Here is an 18,926-nt window from a genome sequence, read left to right as displayed (position 1 = left end):
AGAATCTGGCCCTGGCCTTTTGCTCCAATCTCATCCCCTATTGTACTTCCCTCTTGCTTGCTACAGCCCAGCTGCCCTGCCTTTCATTCAGTTTCTCCAACATGCCAACAGCTATCTTGCTGGCCCCAGGGCATTTGCTCAGGCTATTCCCTTAGCCCAGAACCCTTCCCGTTCTTAGCATCATTTCCCTCATCTTACCTAGGTAGGCTTGTCCAGACCCCCACATCTAAAGCCTTTCACCCATTTAATCTTTCTGCTCTTAACTCATGGGATTATCACACCATCATAATTGGAACTGTTTCCAATCTCAGGTTCTTGGAACCAGAGTTAAACAGACATTGGACCCAGAAAGAAATGAAGCACAGTCAAGGCTTGATGAGGGGGCTTCTGCCTGAGCCAGAAAGGAGACAATTCTTGCTGGGGGGCAGGAATCCCAGGCTAACTCCAGCAAGGGACAAATGGGTACAGCTTTTGTGGCATGTACAGGCTAGGCAGGAACATGGTCTCTGGATGTCACATGTGGAGGTTGGACTGAGTCAAGCCTCTGCTCTTCTTTATCATATCATGCTATGTGTTGCATGTCTCATGATCGTTGTGACTCTCCACCTGGGGGTGTGCTTCCACTATGCTAATAAGGTAAAGGTAGCTGTGGGTTACTTCAGTGACTACACATGTGTTTGCCCCTCATTACTTTGCCCTTATCACCTGGGAAAGTCATGGGAGTCCCTGATCAGCTCATACTTTTGACAAATACTTTGTTGCATGCATACTGTTATGGGTAAGTGCTACATAGATAGTCAATGCTATGAGTCATAAATTCAAAGAGCAAACAGATCCCATTCACTCTCCTTTTGAATTCCTACAAATCATGATAGAGATGCTTAAGAAGGTCGCCTTCCCTGTAGGAGTCTAAACAATGACTTTCTAAATATCCGCAATAGCCCAGCACAGTGGTGCACACCTGCAATCCCAGGAGCTCTGGAGGCTAAAGCAGGAGGAGCACAAGTTCAAGGCCAGCCTCAGCAACTTAGCCAGGCCCTAAGCAACTTAGAAAGACTGTGTCTCTAAATAAAAACTAAAAAGGGCAGAGGATGAGGCTCAGTGGTAAAGCACCCCTGGGTTCAACCCCTGATACCAAGAAAATAAACACAAGCAATCTCTCCACACAAGGTGGAGAAAAAGAGAACACTATGGCCAAAGAAAATGCTTGAGGGGGACTGGGAGGGTACAGGGAGAAAGTCGGAGCTGACAGCAATCCTCACTATTCCACACTGCAAGCCTGGGCAATGCCACCCCCTTGCCAACTACCCCCTCCCTGATCTCACACCCCTCCAAGCTCTCCCCTCCCCGACCCCAGGGACTGCAGTTGACTCCAGCACAGCAGTCTACACCCCAGCCTGGAGTGGGAGAGACGGTGGAGACAGTGTGACCTCCAAGAAGACAATAGGTCTGCTCACAAAGGAGGACAGGCACATGGGGGAAGTTAAACAGCCACAGACCAGAGAAGCACACACACACACGCACACTAAGCACAAACAAGCATGTTGTATCTTTTTCACACCGTAAGCTGGAGGCTAGCAACGCAAGCCCCAGAGGACAGGTGTGTCACACCGAAAATCCTGATGCTGCAGGTGCTTCTCCGGCACCCAGCCCTCTAATATATCCTTTTTTTTTTTTTTTTTTTTTTTTGTGACAAGTCACTTCAACACCAAGGCCCTTCAGAGCAACTTCATTTATTCAAAAGCTCTTCTGAGCAGATCTCTGTTTGCTCCAAGGATCTATCTGCGGTTGACACCTCTTCTGTGGTTATAGAAAGGCGGTCTGAACATCTCTAGGCTAACTCATTCCGGTTGCCAATCATCCAGAGAGCCTGGGGCATCCAAGACTCAGCAGCGCCCATGGAAGTCCAGGACGATCTGGGAGAGAAATGACACAGGGGTGGGAAGTGAAGAATCTCCATGGTCAACAATTCATGGTCTAACCCAGCGCCTAGCACTCATAGTCTAACCCAGCATCCAGCACTCATGGCCTAACCCAGCACCCAGCACTCACTGCTCCTATGGATGCATGCACACGTGAAACAACCCAAATGGACAACGAAGGGGATGTGACAAAGAAACAAAATACTGTTTTAGCTTAAAATGCTTTTTCACACTTTTTATTTCTCATTAGTGAGCATTTTAATTTAACGGTCCCCGATTTCCAGCCTCCCTTCCTTCCTATCGCTTCCTTCTGCCAGCTTGTTCTCTGACCCATCGGATTGCTCTTCCCTGGTGTCCCTGTTTTCCAAACTTCGTGCCACCGTTGTTGGTGCTGTTGTTTTTGCAGTGCTGGGCATTGAACACAGGGCCTTGCTCTTCCGCTGAGCTACAACTCCAGCTCCTGCCACTGTTTCTCTGTCACCTCCTGCCATGCCGGTGCCCAATTTCACCTTTTGGATCCTATCCCTCCTTTAGGGCTCCTTCTCTAGCCACCTCCCACTTATCTATAGCCCACTCATCCTTATGGAGACCCTCCTCCCACTGAGGACCTTGACACTCTGCCCTCTGGGCCTGTCTCACCACCGCCCTAGGTCACTAGTATTCTAAAGTTAGAGAGACAGCGAAAGTACCAGAGAGAACCCACTCTATCATCCACACAGCCCTCCAATCCCATCTCTGCCTGGACATGGGACATCAACAGGTGAGTCCCATGCTCACCCTGACCTCAGTCTCTCTTTGTGAGAGGAAAGATTTGAAGAGGGATTCAAAATGTGTCTCCTGGTTCTCATAATTTAGAAACCTTCCCTCAACAGTGCCTCCTGCTGCAGGGTGGTGAGCTTCCTTACGATAGAGACCTCATGGCTCTCATTGGAGTTCCTGCAGCAGACCTGGCTTGCACATCGACACTCAATACATTTTACCCAACCAATATCTTGATGGATCCTGGCAGGGCCCTAGGACACTGACTCTAGGCACAGACCCAAGTCACTGGAGGTGTGAGGAAGCAGAATGGCCTTCCAGGACCACACAGTTAAAGACAGGCCAAGGAAAGGCTAGTTATTAGAAGGAAATATCTAAGAAACACCAGAGGAATGGTTAAGGCAAGTTCTTCCATGGACAGATCCAGACCAATGCAAGCTCAATAGCATGTGTTGATCCTTAACCGGAGGCAACTGTGCCCCCCGAGAGACGTTTAGCAATGTCTGTGGACATCTTTTTTGGGAGGGAAGATGCTATTGGCATCTACTGGGTAGAAGTCATAGATGCTGCTTAACACCCCAGGATGCACAGAACCATCTCCTACAACAAAGAGTCATCTGGCCCCCGAACGTCACCAGTGCTGTGATGGAAAGACACTCCTGTGTGTATCACACACCCTTCTCCTTCTCCCATCCTGCCTGAATCTTTCTCCCTCCTTCTCCCAGGCCAGCAACACATTCCAGATGATGCTACAGGAATATGGTACAAGGCCACACAGGAGCACCCTGCTGGGAGCCATTAGCCAAGTAGGTATGACAATTTCCTTGCCAGCGTACCCCATGTTGCTTAGTGGAAGGACATTTTGCAGTGACATTGCATGTAGGTGACCTTGCTCAAGGACCAAGGCGGATCCGGGTTTAGGGTGTTCCCGGTTTAGAATAATCCGGGTTTAGGGCGTTCCCGGTTTAGGACTATCCGGGTTTAGGGTGGTTCCAGGTTTAAGGTTATTCCTGCTGGGAATAGGGCGTATCCTGCTGCCTGAGTTCCCCTTGAGTTCTCACGGGATTCAGACAGTATATTTTGGAGATAGAAGCCCAGTGGAGGTGGATTTGGGCAGAGAACGTGGATTTCCCCAGAACGTGATTGTAGACGGCTGGTGTGAGTTCGGGAATAAAGAGTTGCTGTTTGAATCTACAAGCTGTGTGGTGGCTCGTGATTGTGTGCCCAGCCAGACTGCGGCAGCACCCAACACAACTTCCTTGTCTTGAAGAAGTAAAATTCAAAATCGAGCTCTAGCTCATCTTTCATAGAACTTCCTCCTTTTGTCTTTCGAATGTCTCCCTGTCATTTTTCTACAATGTGCGTGCGTGCTGTGGGGTGAGGCTGGGTGAGTGGGAAGAAAAAAAATCAGGGTGCCGAACCACCTGAGGAGCATTCGAAACACAAAACATCATGTGATGAAAACCGATTCATGCAACTGTTACGAGGCACCGAGGAGATGGTGCGTCCCCTCTCCACCAGGAAAAAGGGAGGGCCCTTCAGAATCCACTTACAGAGTTGCCTGTTGACAGATGCAAGAGAGAGGCACTAAGAGCTCGGGTGTTCAGAGCTGCTGCCAACAGAAAGAAAGCCAAGTGGGAGAAGATAGCAGCCCTTAGCAGATCCAGTTTGCAGAAGCTGTTTGCACATAACTCTTCAGGAACACAATGTGTGAAGGAGGGCTCCCCTATCAGAGCAAGTGGGAGTCAGGAACACACACAAGGCCACTAACGTGATACCTCGTTCTCTCAGCCATTCTGAGCCTTCACAGAGAGTACAATTCATGTGCTTTAGGATTGCCCCCCGCCCATGTAACTTAAATAGGAATCCTCTTGTTCCTCTTCCTGTTTTTCTGCCACCTCTTCTTCCCAATGGCTGAGCTGACTCACCCCGTTTGAATATAAACTTCCACCTTCTCACGGAGTCTTAGGTCACTGAAGCAAATGAAGTACAAGTTGAAGGCTCAATCCTTATACCCCTAGTGCAGGGCACTGATTGGAGCCAGTGCACACTCCAGAGGGGTTTTACAGGGAAGGCTGGAAAGCACTGTCGTGAGAGCAGTCACGATTGAACTTGAAGGAGATGAAGCCTCTCAGAAGCCTGAAGCCATCGTAGGTGGGGTCTGCAGCATTCCTGAGAGAATCAGGAAGCAGGAAACTCAAAATCTTAAGTTTTCTTCTGCTCTACCCCACGTGAAAAAGAGAGAGGCCACTTAGATGCAACGGCCATCAGTTGACTAGGCAACAATTCATCTCAGAAATTGTACTATTTCTGCACCTAATCCTAGTTTTTTATTTTATTCCAGAGGTTCATAGCCACTAAGACTTCAATTTAAAAGAACTAGGAAGGAGACCTGGAAGCTGTATTTTTCTAAAGCATTTCAAAGGGATCTAATGATTGAGAAGACTGGAATTCGTTGAGCCATGAAACTTCCCTCTACAAAATATGGGATTGGGGGGAAGCTATTCCCGGAAATCATGCTTATGTTCTATGCAATTATATTTACCCTGGAGAGAAATGCACCTCCTGAGAGGCGAGCACACACCTGGTTAGGCAATAGCAATTAGGAACTCAGGTGATAGTGAATGAATGGGAAGCCAGGAAGTCAATGTACCTTCACGGCTGAACTTTGAGAAACTGTAGATAGAGCGGCCATGAACTCCCGGCAATTAGTATGTTGGCTCAGCTACAAGGAAGTGACCAGTCTGATATGAACCAACAGATAAGAGGACACCAGAGAAAGAGGGTGTCAAAAGCAGAGAGGAACCAGAATCGGAAAGGCATTCTCTCCCCTTCCACTGGTTATAAGCAGCATCAAAGCCACAGGGGAAGGGAACAGTGGACAATATTGTTATGGATATGAGGTGTCCCCCCACCACAAAGCTCCTATTAATTGCAAGAATATTCAGAGGTAAAAATATTGGATTATGGGAGCTGTGACCGAATCAGTCCATCCTCATGATTGGACTGACTCGGTGGGAGCTGTGGGTTGCTGGGGCATGGCTGGAGGAGGTGAGTCACTGGGGGGCATGTCCTGGAAGGTTGCATCTGCTCTGCAGCCCCTTTGTCCCTGCCCCTCTGCTTCTGAACCCCATCAGGAGCTGAGCAGCTTTCCTCTGCTTGGCCCTTCCCCCAAGATGTGCTCCCTCACCTCAGGCCGTGGAGTTGGTCATCTGTGGACTGAGAACTCTGAAACCATGATCCCCAAGTGAACTTCTCCTCCTCTCAGTTGTTCTTCTTGGGGGTTTTGGTCACAGCAATGAAAAAGCTGACTAAAACAGTAACAGTCCTGGGCTAACTATGTCCCAGGCTTCATACTTCGTGCTTAACATATAATTATCAGAGCAACCCTGGGAAGTAAAATCTGAGTATTACTCTCATTCTACAGAGGAGGAAACTGAGGCTCAGGGAGCTCAAGTGACTTGCCCAGGGTCACATACAACCTATAAATGGCAGAGATGCCCCCCCCCCCCAAAAAAAAAAAAAACTCCTTTGCTTCCAACCCCATGCTCTATTACTGCCTTCAAACTCTGAACACTGGAACCCCATGATGGTCGACTTTCCAGAACCACAGGTTCCATATACATGGATTCAATCAATCACAGATTGGAAATATGCAAAAAAAAAAAAATTGGGTCTGTTCTGAAAATATAGACCTCTTTGTTTGTCATTGTTTCCTAATCAATACAGTGTAAGAACTATTTACAGCTTGTTTTTATTATACTAGGTATTATAAGTCATCTAGAGATGACTTAAAGTACACGGGAGGATTGCTAAGTTACTTGCAAGTACTGTGCCATTTTATATAAGGGGCTGGGGCATCTGTAGGTTCAGTATCCACACCAATTGCCTCCCTCCAGATAGCAAGGGACAGCTGTAGTTACATGCATGTTCTCTGTGCAGCTGTTACCTGCACTTATTCACTGATCGAGGACTTCAAATGGAACTTATCCACAGAGCAGGTTCAACTGTCTCTTAACTCTGTGACAATGTCTTCTGAATTATTCTTTTGATACTCTTTGCCAAGTCCTGAATTAAATGAAATTTTTCAAAACTGTAGAGCACCGGAATGAACAAAACCAAAAATTCAACTGAACACTTCTGTGAAAGGGAATGTGGTTGCCTATTCCTTATGGATCATCAAAGCCACGTTCTCCCCCCACCCCCCCCACCCACCACCCCAACCCTTACTCTCAAGTCACCAGCCTTGGCTCTCATTATCTCTCCCTTCTAACATTCTATATGTGCACAATGCAAATGCTATATGATTAAGTGAATCTGAAGTTTTAATGTAAAGAAGGCATCATTGAGATCCCATGGGATGGCACTCTTCACATAAAATGGGGAACTGGGACAGGTCAGGCCAGGAAGGAACCCAACCAGGTCTATATGACAAAAGGATCCTTGGAGAACAATTGGAGAGGGAAGACGAACAGATGTGTGATATTGCAGGGAGAGTAGAGCACAGAGGGCCTGGCCAGATGGCATGCGCTCATTTAAAAATATTCAGCAAATTTTGATTCCCTACTAAATACAAGGCCCATGGCTATGCATGGAAATGGTAATCAACTACCAATAGGAATGACAAAACTCACGCAGAGGAAAATCACAGGGTGATCAGAAGAACTCACAGGCATCAATTAAAAATCTCAGCCAGCTATGAAGGACATGTGATAAACAGTTATCTTCTAATAATTCCTATCCTAAAGATAAAGAAAGCAATTATACTAATAGCAATGCTAGCTCACATTAATGAGGGCTTACTAACCTGCCTTGAATTATATGAAGCACTTTATAGAACATCATTTTGTAGTTCTAAATCTCAGAGATGGGTTTTTATCATCGGCCTATTAAAAATGAGGAAACTGAAGCCAATACAGATCAACAATTTCCCCAAGGTTGTATGACTGGTGAGATGCAGAGACAGGACTTGAACTCCAGAGTACTCTGACACCAAAATTCCCATCAACGTTTTTCCAAGTTAGGTCTCTGATCACCTGCAGCAGAATCTCTTGTAATGCTTATTAAAGTTCAGATCCCCGAATCCCACCCGATGCCTCTGGTGTAGGGACTCAATGCTTGGGTACCAAGGCCTCACCTGCCTCTTGAGGACAGGAAGGATGCTACTGTGAACTGAATCCTGTTCAGTCCAGAAGAGCTGATTAAAGGCTGAGAAAGGATGGGAGCATCAGGAAAAAGCGACACTGTTAGGAGACAAGCACAGTCAGACTGACATCAAGAAGGTGACCTAGAAAAGATCAGGGAAGACAGAGCTAGGTTTCTATGGATAAAAACTCAAAAAGGGAGGTCAACTTGAGAAAAGTAGGAGGTCTGCCCTTATCTGGCCTGGACTTTGACTCACCAACTTGATTACAGTTCACTACAACCTGCTCTTATCTGGATGGAATGTCAGACCCAAAGGACAAACCAAGCTCATAAATAGGGATCAATGAGTAACAAGACCAAAAGATGAGGCAGCTGGGAGCTGTTTGGTACAGGCAAATGGAGCAAATCTGGCCGGTGGTTCAGGACTAAGACTGCATGTGAAAGGGTAGTTTGGGGCCTGCTCTCATGTGAGGGGCTTGAGTCAAATGGCCCAGATAGGTCCACATGTGATAGTATACTGTAAGAAGGGATTCAGGCATTGAGTGGGATATTGGATTACATGACCTTTGAAGTCTCCTAGGTTTTGTTGATTCTACTTTTAAATAATTGAAACTTTCCCCTTGTATCATTTCTTTAAGGTTCAGGTTGTCAGAATCGGGACCCAAGTATGGCTCATATTATTTCTACCTATAGAAAAACCTGAAGAATGAATCTTGTGGATCAGAAAAAGTCAATGGGTCACAATGTGTGTGTTATAATTTTCTCTCATCTTATGATCTTAACTCTGCGGTATGGGTACTGCTCCGGTTGAGAAACTGAGAAATTCTGGGTGAATGACAGGAGGAAAGGGGTTGGAGGGAACAGATTAAATATGTCACCTGAAATATGATGTTAAACTCTGCCTGGAATGTCCATTCTCTAGGTACGCACTCTGATGCCACAGGAAAATAGACTCAGTTTCTTCTATTTCACAATCAATACAGATCATTTCTGAAACCAGATGTGTAGGGGGTTTCATCTACACACCAAGCAAGCAATTCTACAGTGGAGGCAAGCTGCGTGTCCCCTAATTCAATTCTGACACTGTCTATCCGGAGATTGCACCAGATCCCAGAGGCTGAGGGTTCGCTCGTCGAGACTGTCCCCATGTCACAGGCCCATTGCAAACCCAGGTTGTTTTACCTGTGCTTTTGATTGACTGCTACACATCAGAGTGCCCACAACCCCCACCCCACCCCCCGCCCCGGATTCAGTGATTGCTAGAGCAGCTCACAGCACTCAGGCAAACACTTATATTGAGCAGTTTATGATAAAAGGCATTACAAGAGACACACAGGGCAAGGTTTGTGTGAGGGGTACAGAGCTTCCATGCTCTCTCTGTATGCTACCCTCCTGGAACTGCGACATGTTCGACTCTCTGGAAGATCTCTGAACCCCATCTGTTTGGGATCTAATGAAGACTTCATTGCAGAGACACAATGAAGCAGGGACAACCATGTGGAAATGTGATTGGACAAGAAGGGTCTGTTCGATCTCTAATAGACTGAGAGGGGGAAGCCCAGCAAGACCTGTCTGTTCACATCCTTCTTGGCTTCCCTGGATGGGGCACGACCCCTTCTGAAATGGGGGTCTTAGGATCTACCATCAGACGAGGTACATCAGAGAATTTCTTTGTGGCCAGTCTCAACATAGGAAGACAAGGGGAAGATTGGAGTTCTAGAACTTGCTTTGGGGAGGAGAAATTCTAGCATCTGCAATTTGCCTTATGGAGGGAGTCATGAGCCGGAAGTCATGGACAAAAAAAAACACAATATACCACAATAGCAAAATATTAACTACTTACTGTTTTGTCAGGTAGAAGGAAGAAAGGGACTGGAATGGTTTTCTTCCAACTTCAAACATATGTCTCCTCTAACCTGTATTCTGAGCTTTCAGGAGAAAGGGGGGGGGGTAGAGAAAAGGAAGACATCAGCATCCCAGTTACGAATGGGGTAGCAACAGAGGCCCCAGGGTTACCCAGAGAGGATCTAGGGTGCTGACTTTTCTTGTTTCTTTTTACTTTTCCTCCTGCATTTTGTCTCAAAGAGCAATCTCTTAATTGGATGTTCATGTTGGGTAGTAGGAACAACTCATTATCTAAATCAGAACTTTAAAGTCTTGAGTATAGAATCTCAGGTCCCAGACCTATGAATCCAAATGTGCATTTTGACAAGATCCCTAAGTGATTCTTAGATACTTTAAAGCTTGAAAAAAACCTGCCTTCAAACACCCCATCAATCTATAAATTGTTTGTAAATTGGCTTTTGGGGTTTCGTCTCATGGGTTCCTATCACACTCTCAAATTTTCTTTTTTTTAATATTTATTTTTTAGTTGTAGTTGGACACAATACCTTTATTTCACTTATTTATTTTTATGTGGTGCTGAGAATCAAACCCAGGTCTCGCATGTGCAAGGCGATCGCTGTACCACTGAGCCACAACCCCAATCCCACATCAAATTTTCTATCTCTAGGACTATGTCCATTGGCCAGAATAGTTTGAGATTTATTGATTGCCTCGATTGGGTCATAGAGAAAGACCAGGTGGCCCTTAAAATGTAATATCTTTATGCAAATTCATTTACTAATTTGTGAGCATGCTAATTAATGCACCAACTGGATTCAAGAAATACCTATTGAGCACCAGGCACAGCTGAAGGAGCATGGTACTGTCCTAGGACGTTTTAGGAACAGGCCTAGACAGCCAAGTTCAATCCAGTGTGATAAGCATTTCTGAAGTTAGGAAAGAGGATGCATTCTGCTGGAATTGTTATAGTCAGAACCTGTAACAAGCAGGAATAATTCTGGAGGCAATTCCAAACTGCCTGCCTCCCCTATCTGATGCTGTTTTTCCTGTGGTCTTTTATGTGTGGCTTCTCTGCCCACACAAGGGGATGAGTTACTGGGACAGTCTGGTGACTCACAGGCTACTGATGGTGATAATTTGCTTACATTCTTCTCCATTCCCCAGTGATCACTACTTGGGGTGTGATCTTTTCCTTAGCCTGGGGTTTCTTAACTTGGGGTCCATAAAGAGGTCACTTCTAGAAATGGGAGACAGAAGGCAATCTATGTACAAACTGTTTTGGGTATATGCTTACTATATTTGTCTCAGGAGAGAAAGTCCATCCATTTTTACCAAAGGATGAAACTCAGAAATTGAGAGCATTTGGTTACTGTCCATCTGCAACCAAGAAAGCCTTATAAAGACAGTTCCTTCTCTCTCTTCCTCCTCCTCCATCTGCCAACTTCCTCTAGGCTTAGTCTGATTCATTAAAAGTAGAGTATCACAATTGTTCCAAAGAATCAAGGAAAGACCCTGGCCCCACTCGACACTGTCACAAGTAGTTGGACCACCGATGTAGTGGGGAAGAGAAATCCCTAGAACTCAGCACCAAATCTTAGCAATTGACCAGCTGGCCTTCTGTCTTTAATAGCTCAAAGTGAAATGATGAAATTTTGAAGTCACTTTCTGAGCCGTCTGGGTGGCATAAAGCAGTGACCCCAGCCATGAAAACTATCTTTCCCATATGAAATGCCCATAGAGTGTCAGGTGGGGATCTAGGGAGAGAGAAGGGGCCTACAGATAGGCAAGAATAATTAATGGTCTGTTTGTACTTTAAAAATTTAGGCTTCAGAAAGCACAGAGAGTAGATATGCAACCTTTGATGTGTCAGTCTTGGTTCTAATCTAGCAGTATGAAAAGGAGGAAGTATGCTTTGAATTCTCTCTAAGACAGGGAGTCCCAAATCATTCCTATATGGCTGTGAGTACATTATGAAGTTACTTTGCAAAGCAAATCTGCTCTACAACTTCTGCTCTATATAATTTGAGTTTGTAAAATAAATTTATAAAATGCCCTTGGAATATGCTGTGTGGCTATATTTTTGCTATCCTTTTCCTATCCTGCTTCTGTCTTGCTGGACTTATGCTGAAAGAGTTGACTTCCTTGGATGCAGAGCCCCTGGTAAAGGGGGAAAAAATGGTGGGGCAGCTCAGAAACATGTTAGGAAAATAGAATGGGAGCAAATACTCGCTGTGGAACATTCAGAGTTAATTTTCATTGATAGCTCAGAGCAGACTTGCAGTAGTGGTTGGCCATAATAGAAGGGTTTTTGGAACAGCAGCTTTTGGTCAATGCAAATGCACAGTGCACAGGCCTGTCTCCAGGGGAGAAGGAGACAGATCCTGGAGATCTGCTTCTGGGGCAGGAGATGAGAATGAGGTAAACACTGTATAATAAGAAACAATTTCATGTTGAAATTCTACCAAGGGGAAGGATTTACAAACCCACATCACATGACCTATAGATTCACAGACTGTTCACTATTCATTTATCAGGCAAGCATTTATGAAGAGCTTCACACACATCCTAGGCAGGGTGCTGAGCATCAGCATCACACCCACAAACAGAACAGCCCTGGAGGCCCTTAGTATTACTCTGCATTAAAAAATGACAAAATCATAGAATTTACAGGGAAATGGATGGCATTAGAGCAGATTATGCTAAGTGAAGCTAGCCAATCCCTAAAAAACAAATGCCAAATGTCTTCTTTGATATAAGGAGAGTAACTAAGATCAGTGTAGGGACGAAGAACAGGAGAAGAAGATTAACATTTAACAGGGATGAGAGGTGGGAGGGAAAGGGAGAGAGAAGGAAAATTGCATGGTAATGGAAGGAGACCCTCAGGGTTATACAGTGGAGGAGGTAGAGAGAGAGGAGGGGAGGGGAGGGGAGAGGTGGGGAGGGGGGAGGGTGGAGGATGGGAAAGGTAGTGGAGCACAACAGACACTAGTATGGCAATTTGTAAATCAATGGATGTGTAACTGATGTGATTCTGCAATCTGTGTATGGGGTGAAGGTGGGAGTTCATAACCCACTTGAATCAAAGTGTGGAATATGATATGTCAAGAAATTTGTAATGTTTTGAACAACCCACAATAAAAAATTAAAAAATAAATAAATAAAATAAAATATTTCTTTAGGGCAAAAAAAAAAAAAAAACTCATGAGACAATAGGCTTAGGGGCATCCAGTGCTCTAATAGGGGCAGCACATTCAGGATACTGGGTGGGGGTGGGGAGGCATAAAGGAGGGACAGCCACTTCTGACTCAGGAGATCAGAGAAGCCTTCCTGGAGGAAGGGATGCTGAGGTTGACAGCTGAGGGGTGAACAGCAATTAGCTGGGCCACAGAGTGAGAGATGGCATGGCAGGGAAGAAAATTTCAGGCAGGGAACAGGATGGACCTTCTCTGGGGGATATGGATTTGTTTGTCAACTAAGGTAAACACTTCACTGTTCAGTGGAATTTCCTGTTCATTGTTTATAACCTCCAAGCACATCTATGCCAGTCAGAGCTAACAGATGCCCTGGACCATGGTTTTCCAAGTATTGGCTCATTCTAAAAGGTCTGCAAACTCTTGATGTGACTATTGTTTCCTACATGTTATTGGATATTTTCTAAATAAATTTAAAAATATTCAGAAGGTTGTTATATTTAGGTTCTTAGTTGATGTTTAACTTTACATTTAAAAATAATTTAAAACTTACAGAAATGTTTTTAAGATAGTGCTCAGCACCCCCCCACACACACACACCAAAACGCTCATATATTTAATGACTTTACCAATTGTTAGCATTTGCTTTATGCATTGATTATCTATCAACCTATATATATCCACACATCTTCCTTATTCCTCCTCCTCCTCCTCTTACTGTTATTATCGTTGTTGTTATATTCGCCTGTTTATCACGTTTTACTCCTAAAAACTTCATTAAGTGTCTGTTAAGAACAAGGATAGTCTCTTTCAGAAACTCAGCACAATGATCAAATTCAAGAAAATTAACATTGGCATGACTCTACCATCTATTTCACCAAATGTCCCAACAATATCCTTGACATTTTTCTGTGCTTTAACACAAGAAGAATGAAATTGCAAAAAGAAATAAATCTCAAACTTAGTGTACTTTGGAGGTTCTTTACGTTGGCTAGACCAGGATCACATATTGCCTTTAGTCATAATGTCTCTTTGGTCATTTTTTTTATTAGTTGCTCAAAATATTACAATGATCTTGACATATCATACATTTGATTCAAATGGGGTATGAATTCTTATTTTTCCATGTGTACAGATTGCAGTATCACATTGGTTTTACAGCCATATTTATACATACAGCCTTACTAGTGTCTATTGTATTCTGTATTAATTTTTATTTTTTGGTAGTTGTAGATGAACAGCATGCCTTTATTTTATTTGTTTATTTTTTAATTTTTAAATTTATTTTTATTGATATATGACAGCAGAATGCATTACAATTCTTATTACACATATAGAGCACGATTTTTCATATCTCTAGTTGTATACACGTATATTCACACCAATTCGTGTCTTCATACCCGTACTTTGGATAATAATGATCATGTGGTGCTGAGGATCGAACCCAGTGCCTCACATGTGCAAGGCAAGCGCTCTGCTACTGCACTACAACCCCAGCCCTCTTTGGTCATCTTTAATCTGGAATAACTCCTCAGCCTCTTTGTCTTTCATGCCACTGAATTATTTGAAGAACACAGATCTCTTATTTTGTAGGATGCCCCTTACCATGGGTTTGTTTGATATTTCTTCATGATTAGATTCAGTTTATGTATTTGTAGCTGGGAAGGATACTTTCCAGGAGATCACACTAGGAAGTTCATATTGTCACTGTGTCTCACTATTGCTGATATAAACGTTTATTTGGCTTTTTAGTATATTTTAAATGGTAACAAAAGTATACACATCCAAATATACTTCTATTCAAATTTTATCACAAAGGAGATAAATGAGCTAAACTGCTCAAGTTTACCTTGTTTGAATGCAGCCTCAATGTCTGTGTCTTCTGCCACCTCTGCATATATTTGAACTGTATGTGTGTGTCATTGTTTAATACAGTTATAGCTGTGCACTGGCCTTAAAAAGACTGAATGTAAAATTATACAAGTAAAAATTATTGCTAAGCCAAGTGAATCAGAATCTCCTTGATATTATACAACCAAAACAACATACACAAGTAAATTGGAATCCTGACAGTGATTTAAGTTAATGGTGAGCTTCATTGGACATATTTTGAGTTCATAAAAAAGACTTCTTAGTCTTAATGCTTGACTTGATACTAATTTCTGCTTATAACATAACTTAATACAACAACACTTTGAATATGTTGTGCATATGTTTTATATTTTGGATATATATGTATGAGATAATGATTCTAACAGAAATCTCTTACTTTGGTCATTTGAAAATCACATCCTATCCTACTACAGCTCCTAACACCAAACAATTTCTGCAATCCTCTCATCATCTGCAGGCCCTGATGTTTCTTTTCCTGGTAGCTGGGATTTCACCCTACTTTTCAACAATTCTAGGGCTCAGGTAGCACACATACATTCACTTACCAGTGTGTTGGTTTTTTTTTTTTTTTGGGGGGGGGGGGCGGTGTTTCCAGCTTGCTCCAAAGTACACCAATATTGAGAACTATTTTTTTTTATTTTTCTTTTTTAAATGTAGTTCTATTTATTTCAGGGCATACCAATAAGAACACTTAGAAATGCAAGCATACTCTATGTAATTGCTTCCTTGACTACCCACCAACCCACACAATGACTCAAACACAGGACAGTCCTACCTTGAAAGGGTCTAGCTCAGAGCTCTTGTTCCAAAAATGAGAACACTGAGACGCAGACAGGTGTCTTCTGAAGGGGAGAAGCTGCTAATGGCAGTCAGGTTGCAACCCAGATAGCTCTGCCTGTGCCAAAGTTCCCACTGCAGAGTAGCTCCCTTGAAGGTGATCAAGCCACCAACCTCCCTCTCTTTTGGCAAGTATGGGTTGCTGGCAGCTGAAGCAGACCTTGAGTAAGGTCCTTCATCTAGTTTACTCATCTCAAATTCAGCCACAGAGCTGAAGCCCAGCCAGATCCTGGGAGGCCTCTAGATTTCCACGTAGATTTTGCAATAGAAGATGGTCCTAATGGAAACACAGGACTGGAGAAAAGCAGATGCCTTAGAATGGCCTTAAATAATTTTTCATTGGGAAAATGCATTCTGTGTTCTAAAAGATTTTCCAAGCTTACCCAATGTATCTTTACCTGAAGACCTCCTCCAATTCATTTCATTCCACGGAACCAGGATGAATTTCATATTCACATAGGCAAAACAGTACAATAGCTAATTTTGGTGGGTGCCAAGGGGAATATCAAGAAGCATAGGACATGGTCCTGTGTGAAAGAAGCCTACAACAATCCAGGAGATATTTTGCACAATTTTATTAAAAATGTATTAATACAAAGTAAGACTGGTGGTATGCTCAGAGAAAACCAGGATCACTGGGAATGGAGACATTCCACCAAAAGGCTCAACGCTGGGGTTCATAAGTCAACTTCTCCACTTCCAAACTGTGTGACAACTTGCTTAAGTTCTTTCAAGCATTTAGGACAGCTCTGGGCATTTCTGATGCCCTCAAAATGGGAGCTATTATCATCTGTGATTGAACCACCACTTTAAGGATGTAAGCACAGGAGTGATGACTGCGCTGCAGGACGATAGAATCATAATGAATAATCCTCACCAAAAGCTTCACAACCTACTTTTTCAACCCTATTGTCATCTAGCAAGCAAGGGCAGAAGGCAGCCATCCTAGAAATCTGATTCCACTGAGGTCTTAGGGCCGCCCGGGATTCCAGCGTCCATCTCTAGAGGGCGCTGCCGCCCAACCGCCGGGCCTGCCCGGCGCGCGCTCTCGCCCCGCGCGTGCGCGCCGCCCAGGTGAGGAGGCGGTGGCCTGGGCCGCGGCGGGGGCGGGCTCCTTAGAAGGGGCGGAGCCTGAGAGGCCCGGGCGGGGCAGGGACAGCGAGACCAAGGCCAGAGGCGGGACCAGCCGCCGCCGTCTCCGTCTCTGTGTCCCGGCCCCCACAGCGCCCGGCAGCCGCCGCGGGAGGAGCGGAAACCGCCGGGTGCGCCCGCCCAGAGCCTCGCCGGCCCAGAGCGCGCAGAGGAGCGGCGGGGCGGCCTCTGTCCAGCCCGGACCCCCCGAGCGGCGCGCGCGTCTCCTCCGCGCAGCCCCTCCCAGACCTCGCCCGAGCTCGCCGCTGGCCCCTGACCGGTCCCCGGGGGCCCGATCGCGACCACCTGAGATCGCCGCGCCCACCTGCGCCCGTGTGCCGGCACCATGGCGCAGCAGGAGAACCTGGAGTTCGGCAAGGCGGACTTCGTGCTGATGGACACTGTGTCCATGCCCGAGTTCATGGCCAACCTCAGACTCAGGTGAGGGCGGAGCGGCCGCACGCTGGGCTTTCCCGAGAGGGGGCGCTCCGGCGGTTGTGGCCAGATTCGGGGTGTCAGGGGCGCGCTGAGCGCGAGGGCTGGAGCGCGGCGGGATTACGGTGTCGGGGGGGTCCTTTGAATTCGGGGGGTCACGTTTCCTCAAGAAAAGACGCAGATGGGTGTGGCTTTGGGGCTCAAGGGGCGTGCCGGTGTTGTGGGTTGCGCTGTCCTGAGGAGGGGTGTCATCCTTGGTGGGCAGGCTGAGCTGGAGGTGCGTTTGGGGCAGCGCACCATCCCGCCCTACGCCAGGTAAATCGTGTAGGCGGAATCGAGTGACCTAATGGAAACAAAAGTAAAAGAAAATAAAAACTTTAGGGAGAGTCCTGCTGGCTCTCCCCAGGGCCGTAGGAAGACTGGAGAGTTGTTTTGGAAAGAGGCTGGCGTCCCCTCCCTGTTTCACACTTGCTTCTTTTCTTTTTTTTTTCTTTCGTCTTCTTTTTTGTTCCTGGACTGTTTCCATCATGTCATTCAAGATGCTATGGAGTGATCCCTGAGCTGTCTGTTCCGGGATGCCGGCTATTTTTTAGTTATTCGCTAAACGTAATTAAACACGTTTCCAGACATCGAAGAGACTGCTATACTTGGCAGTGCCAAGATAAACTGTCTGAATTTGACAAGGAGTTCATGGTTTCCGTTTTTTTTTTTTTGTTTTGTTTTGTTTTTCAAGGAGTTATGGATGGAGCCCTTGTGTTACTGACATCCTTGAGAATGTAGTCACAACTGAATCCCCCAAATGGGCTCCCAAGTTGAATTTGTTATGTCTTCTACATGTGATAATTTCATTTTTGATACAGCAGTATGTAAGCAGAGGTTTAAAGCAATTCGACTTTAAAAATACTGTAAATGGAGTTTCAAAATAGCTGGTTGGGGGGGGGGGTGTTTTTCTGGAAGTTTTGGCCCATTTTTTGTAAAGTTTATAGCTGAACGTCACCTTAAGCTTATAACATGAAAGTCATAATCTAGTTTGGATGCTTAACTAACCCTACTTGTCTGTATTGTCCCTGTCAACTCTAATTTCAGAATTCTGTTAAAAAGCTGGTTTACTCTTTGAAATTGCAAACCACATGAAGAATTCATCTCTTCTTTATCAGTTTCATTAAGTCCCAGAGGGAGAGTATGGAGCAGGAGTACAGACCTAAGTAATACACCTGTCTACCACAAATTGACCTTGAGCTGCTCAGTGGGCCTTGGTTTACTAATTTTGTAAAATAAGAGGGACCTCCAGAATTTCAGTGCTTATATTCTGTGATCCAAGTTTTCCAGGATATCTTTCAATGATTCCAAGTTTTCCAAGGGTAGACAGTCTCAAAGTTTCACAGTATCTTTCTAAATAGCGTTGCATAGTAACATAGTTGTTCCTTATCAAGGAATTGGTTCTAGGACTCCCTGTGAATCCTAAAATCTGAGGATGCTCAAGTTTTATATAAAATGATGTATTAGAGTAGTCCCTTCATATCTATGGGGAGTATGTTCCAAGACACCCTGCATACCTGAAACCTCAAGTAGTACTTAACCCTATAAATACTGTTTTCCCTATACCTACATATCTATGACAAAGTTTCATTTATAAATTAGACGCAGTAAGAGATTAAAAACAATAACTAATGAAATAGGACTATTATAACAATATATTATAATAAAAGTTATGCAAATGTGGTTTCCATTTTTCCCTTTCAAAATATTTTATTGTACTGCATTCATT

At 44.6% G+C, this 18,926-nt stretch overlaps 2 protein-coding genes across 2 annotated transcripts in view; one reads left to right on the top strand and one right to left on the bottom strand.

Annotated features, from left to right (window-relative positions):
- Positions 1-1,737: 1,737 nt before the first annotated feature.
- Positions 1,738-9,233, bottom strand: H2bn1 (H2B.N variant histone 1). Its single transcript, XM_071603837.1, is given in 7 exon segments — positions 1,738-1,769; positions 1,772-1,916; positions 4,173-4,242; positions 4,521-4,555; positions 4,558-4,600; positions 7,819-7,924; positions 9,215-9,233. Coding segments are annotated over 7 exon segments (450 nt in total).
- A 7,538-nt stretch (positions 9,234-16,771) lies between these two features.
- Positions 16,772-18,926, top strand: part of Myo1d (myosin ID) — a 310,288-nt gene continuing 308,133 nt past the window's right edge. Inside the window, exon 1 of the mRNA XM_027924185.2 lies at positions 16,772-17,164. Coding sequence (XP_027779986.2) covers positions 17,070-17,164 — 95 coding nt within the window. The 5' untranslated portion in view covers positions 16,772-17,069. The remainder of the gene's footprint in view (positions 17,165-18,926) is intronic.

This window comes from Marmota flaviventris, chromosome 17 (assembly GCF_047511675.1).
Source record: "Marmota flaviventris isolate mMarFla1 chromosome 17, mMarFla1.hap1, whole genome shotgun sequence".
Lineage (NCBI taxonomy): Eukaryota > Metazoa > Chordata > Mammalia > Rodentia > Sciuridae > Marmota > Marmota flaviventris.
Note: the sequence above shows the minus strand (reverse complement) of the source record. Positions and strands in the feature narration are given on the sequence as shown.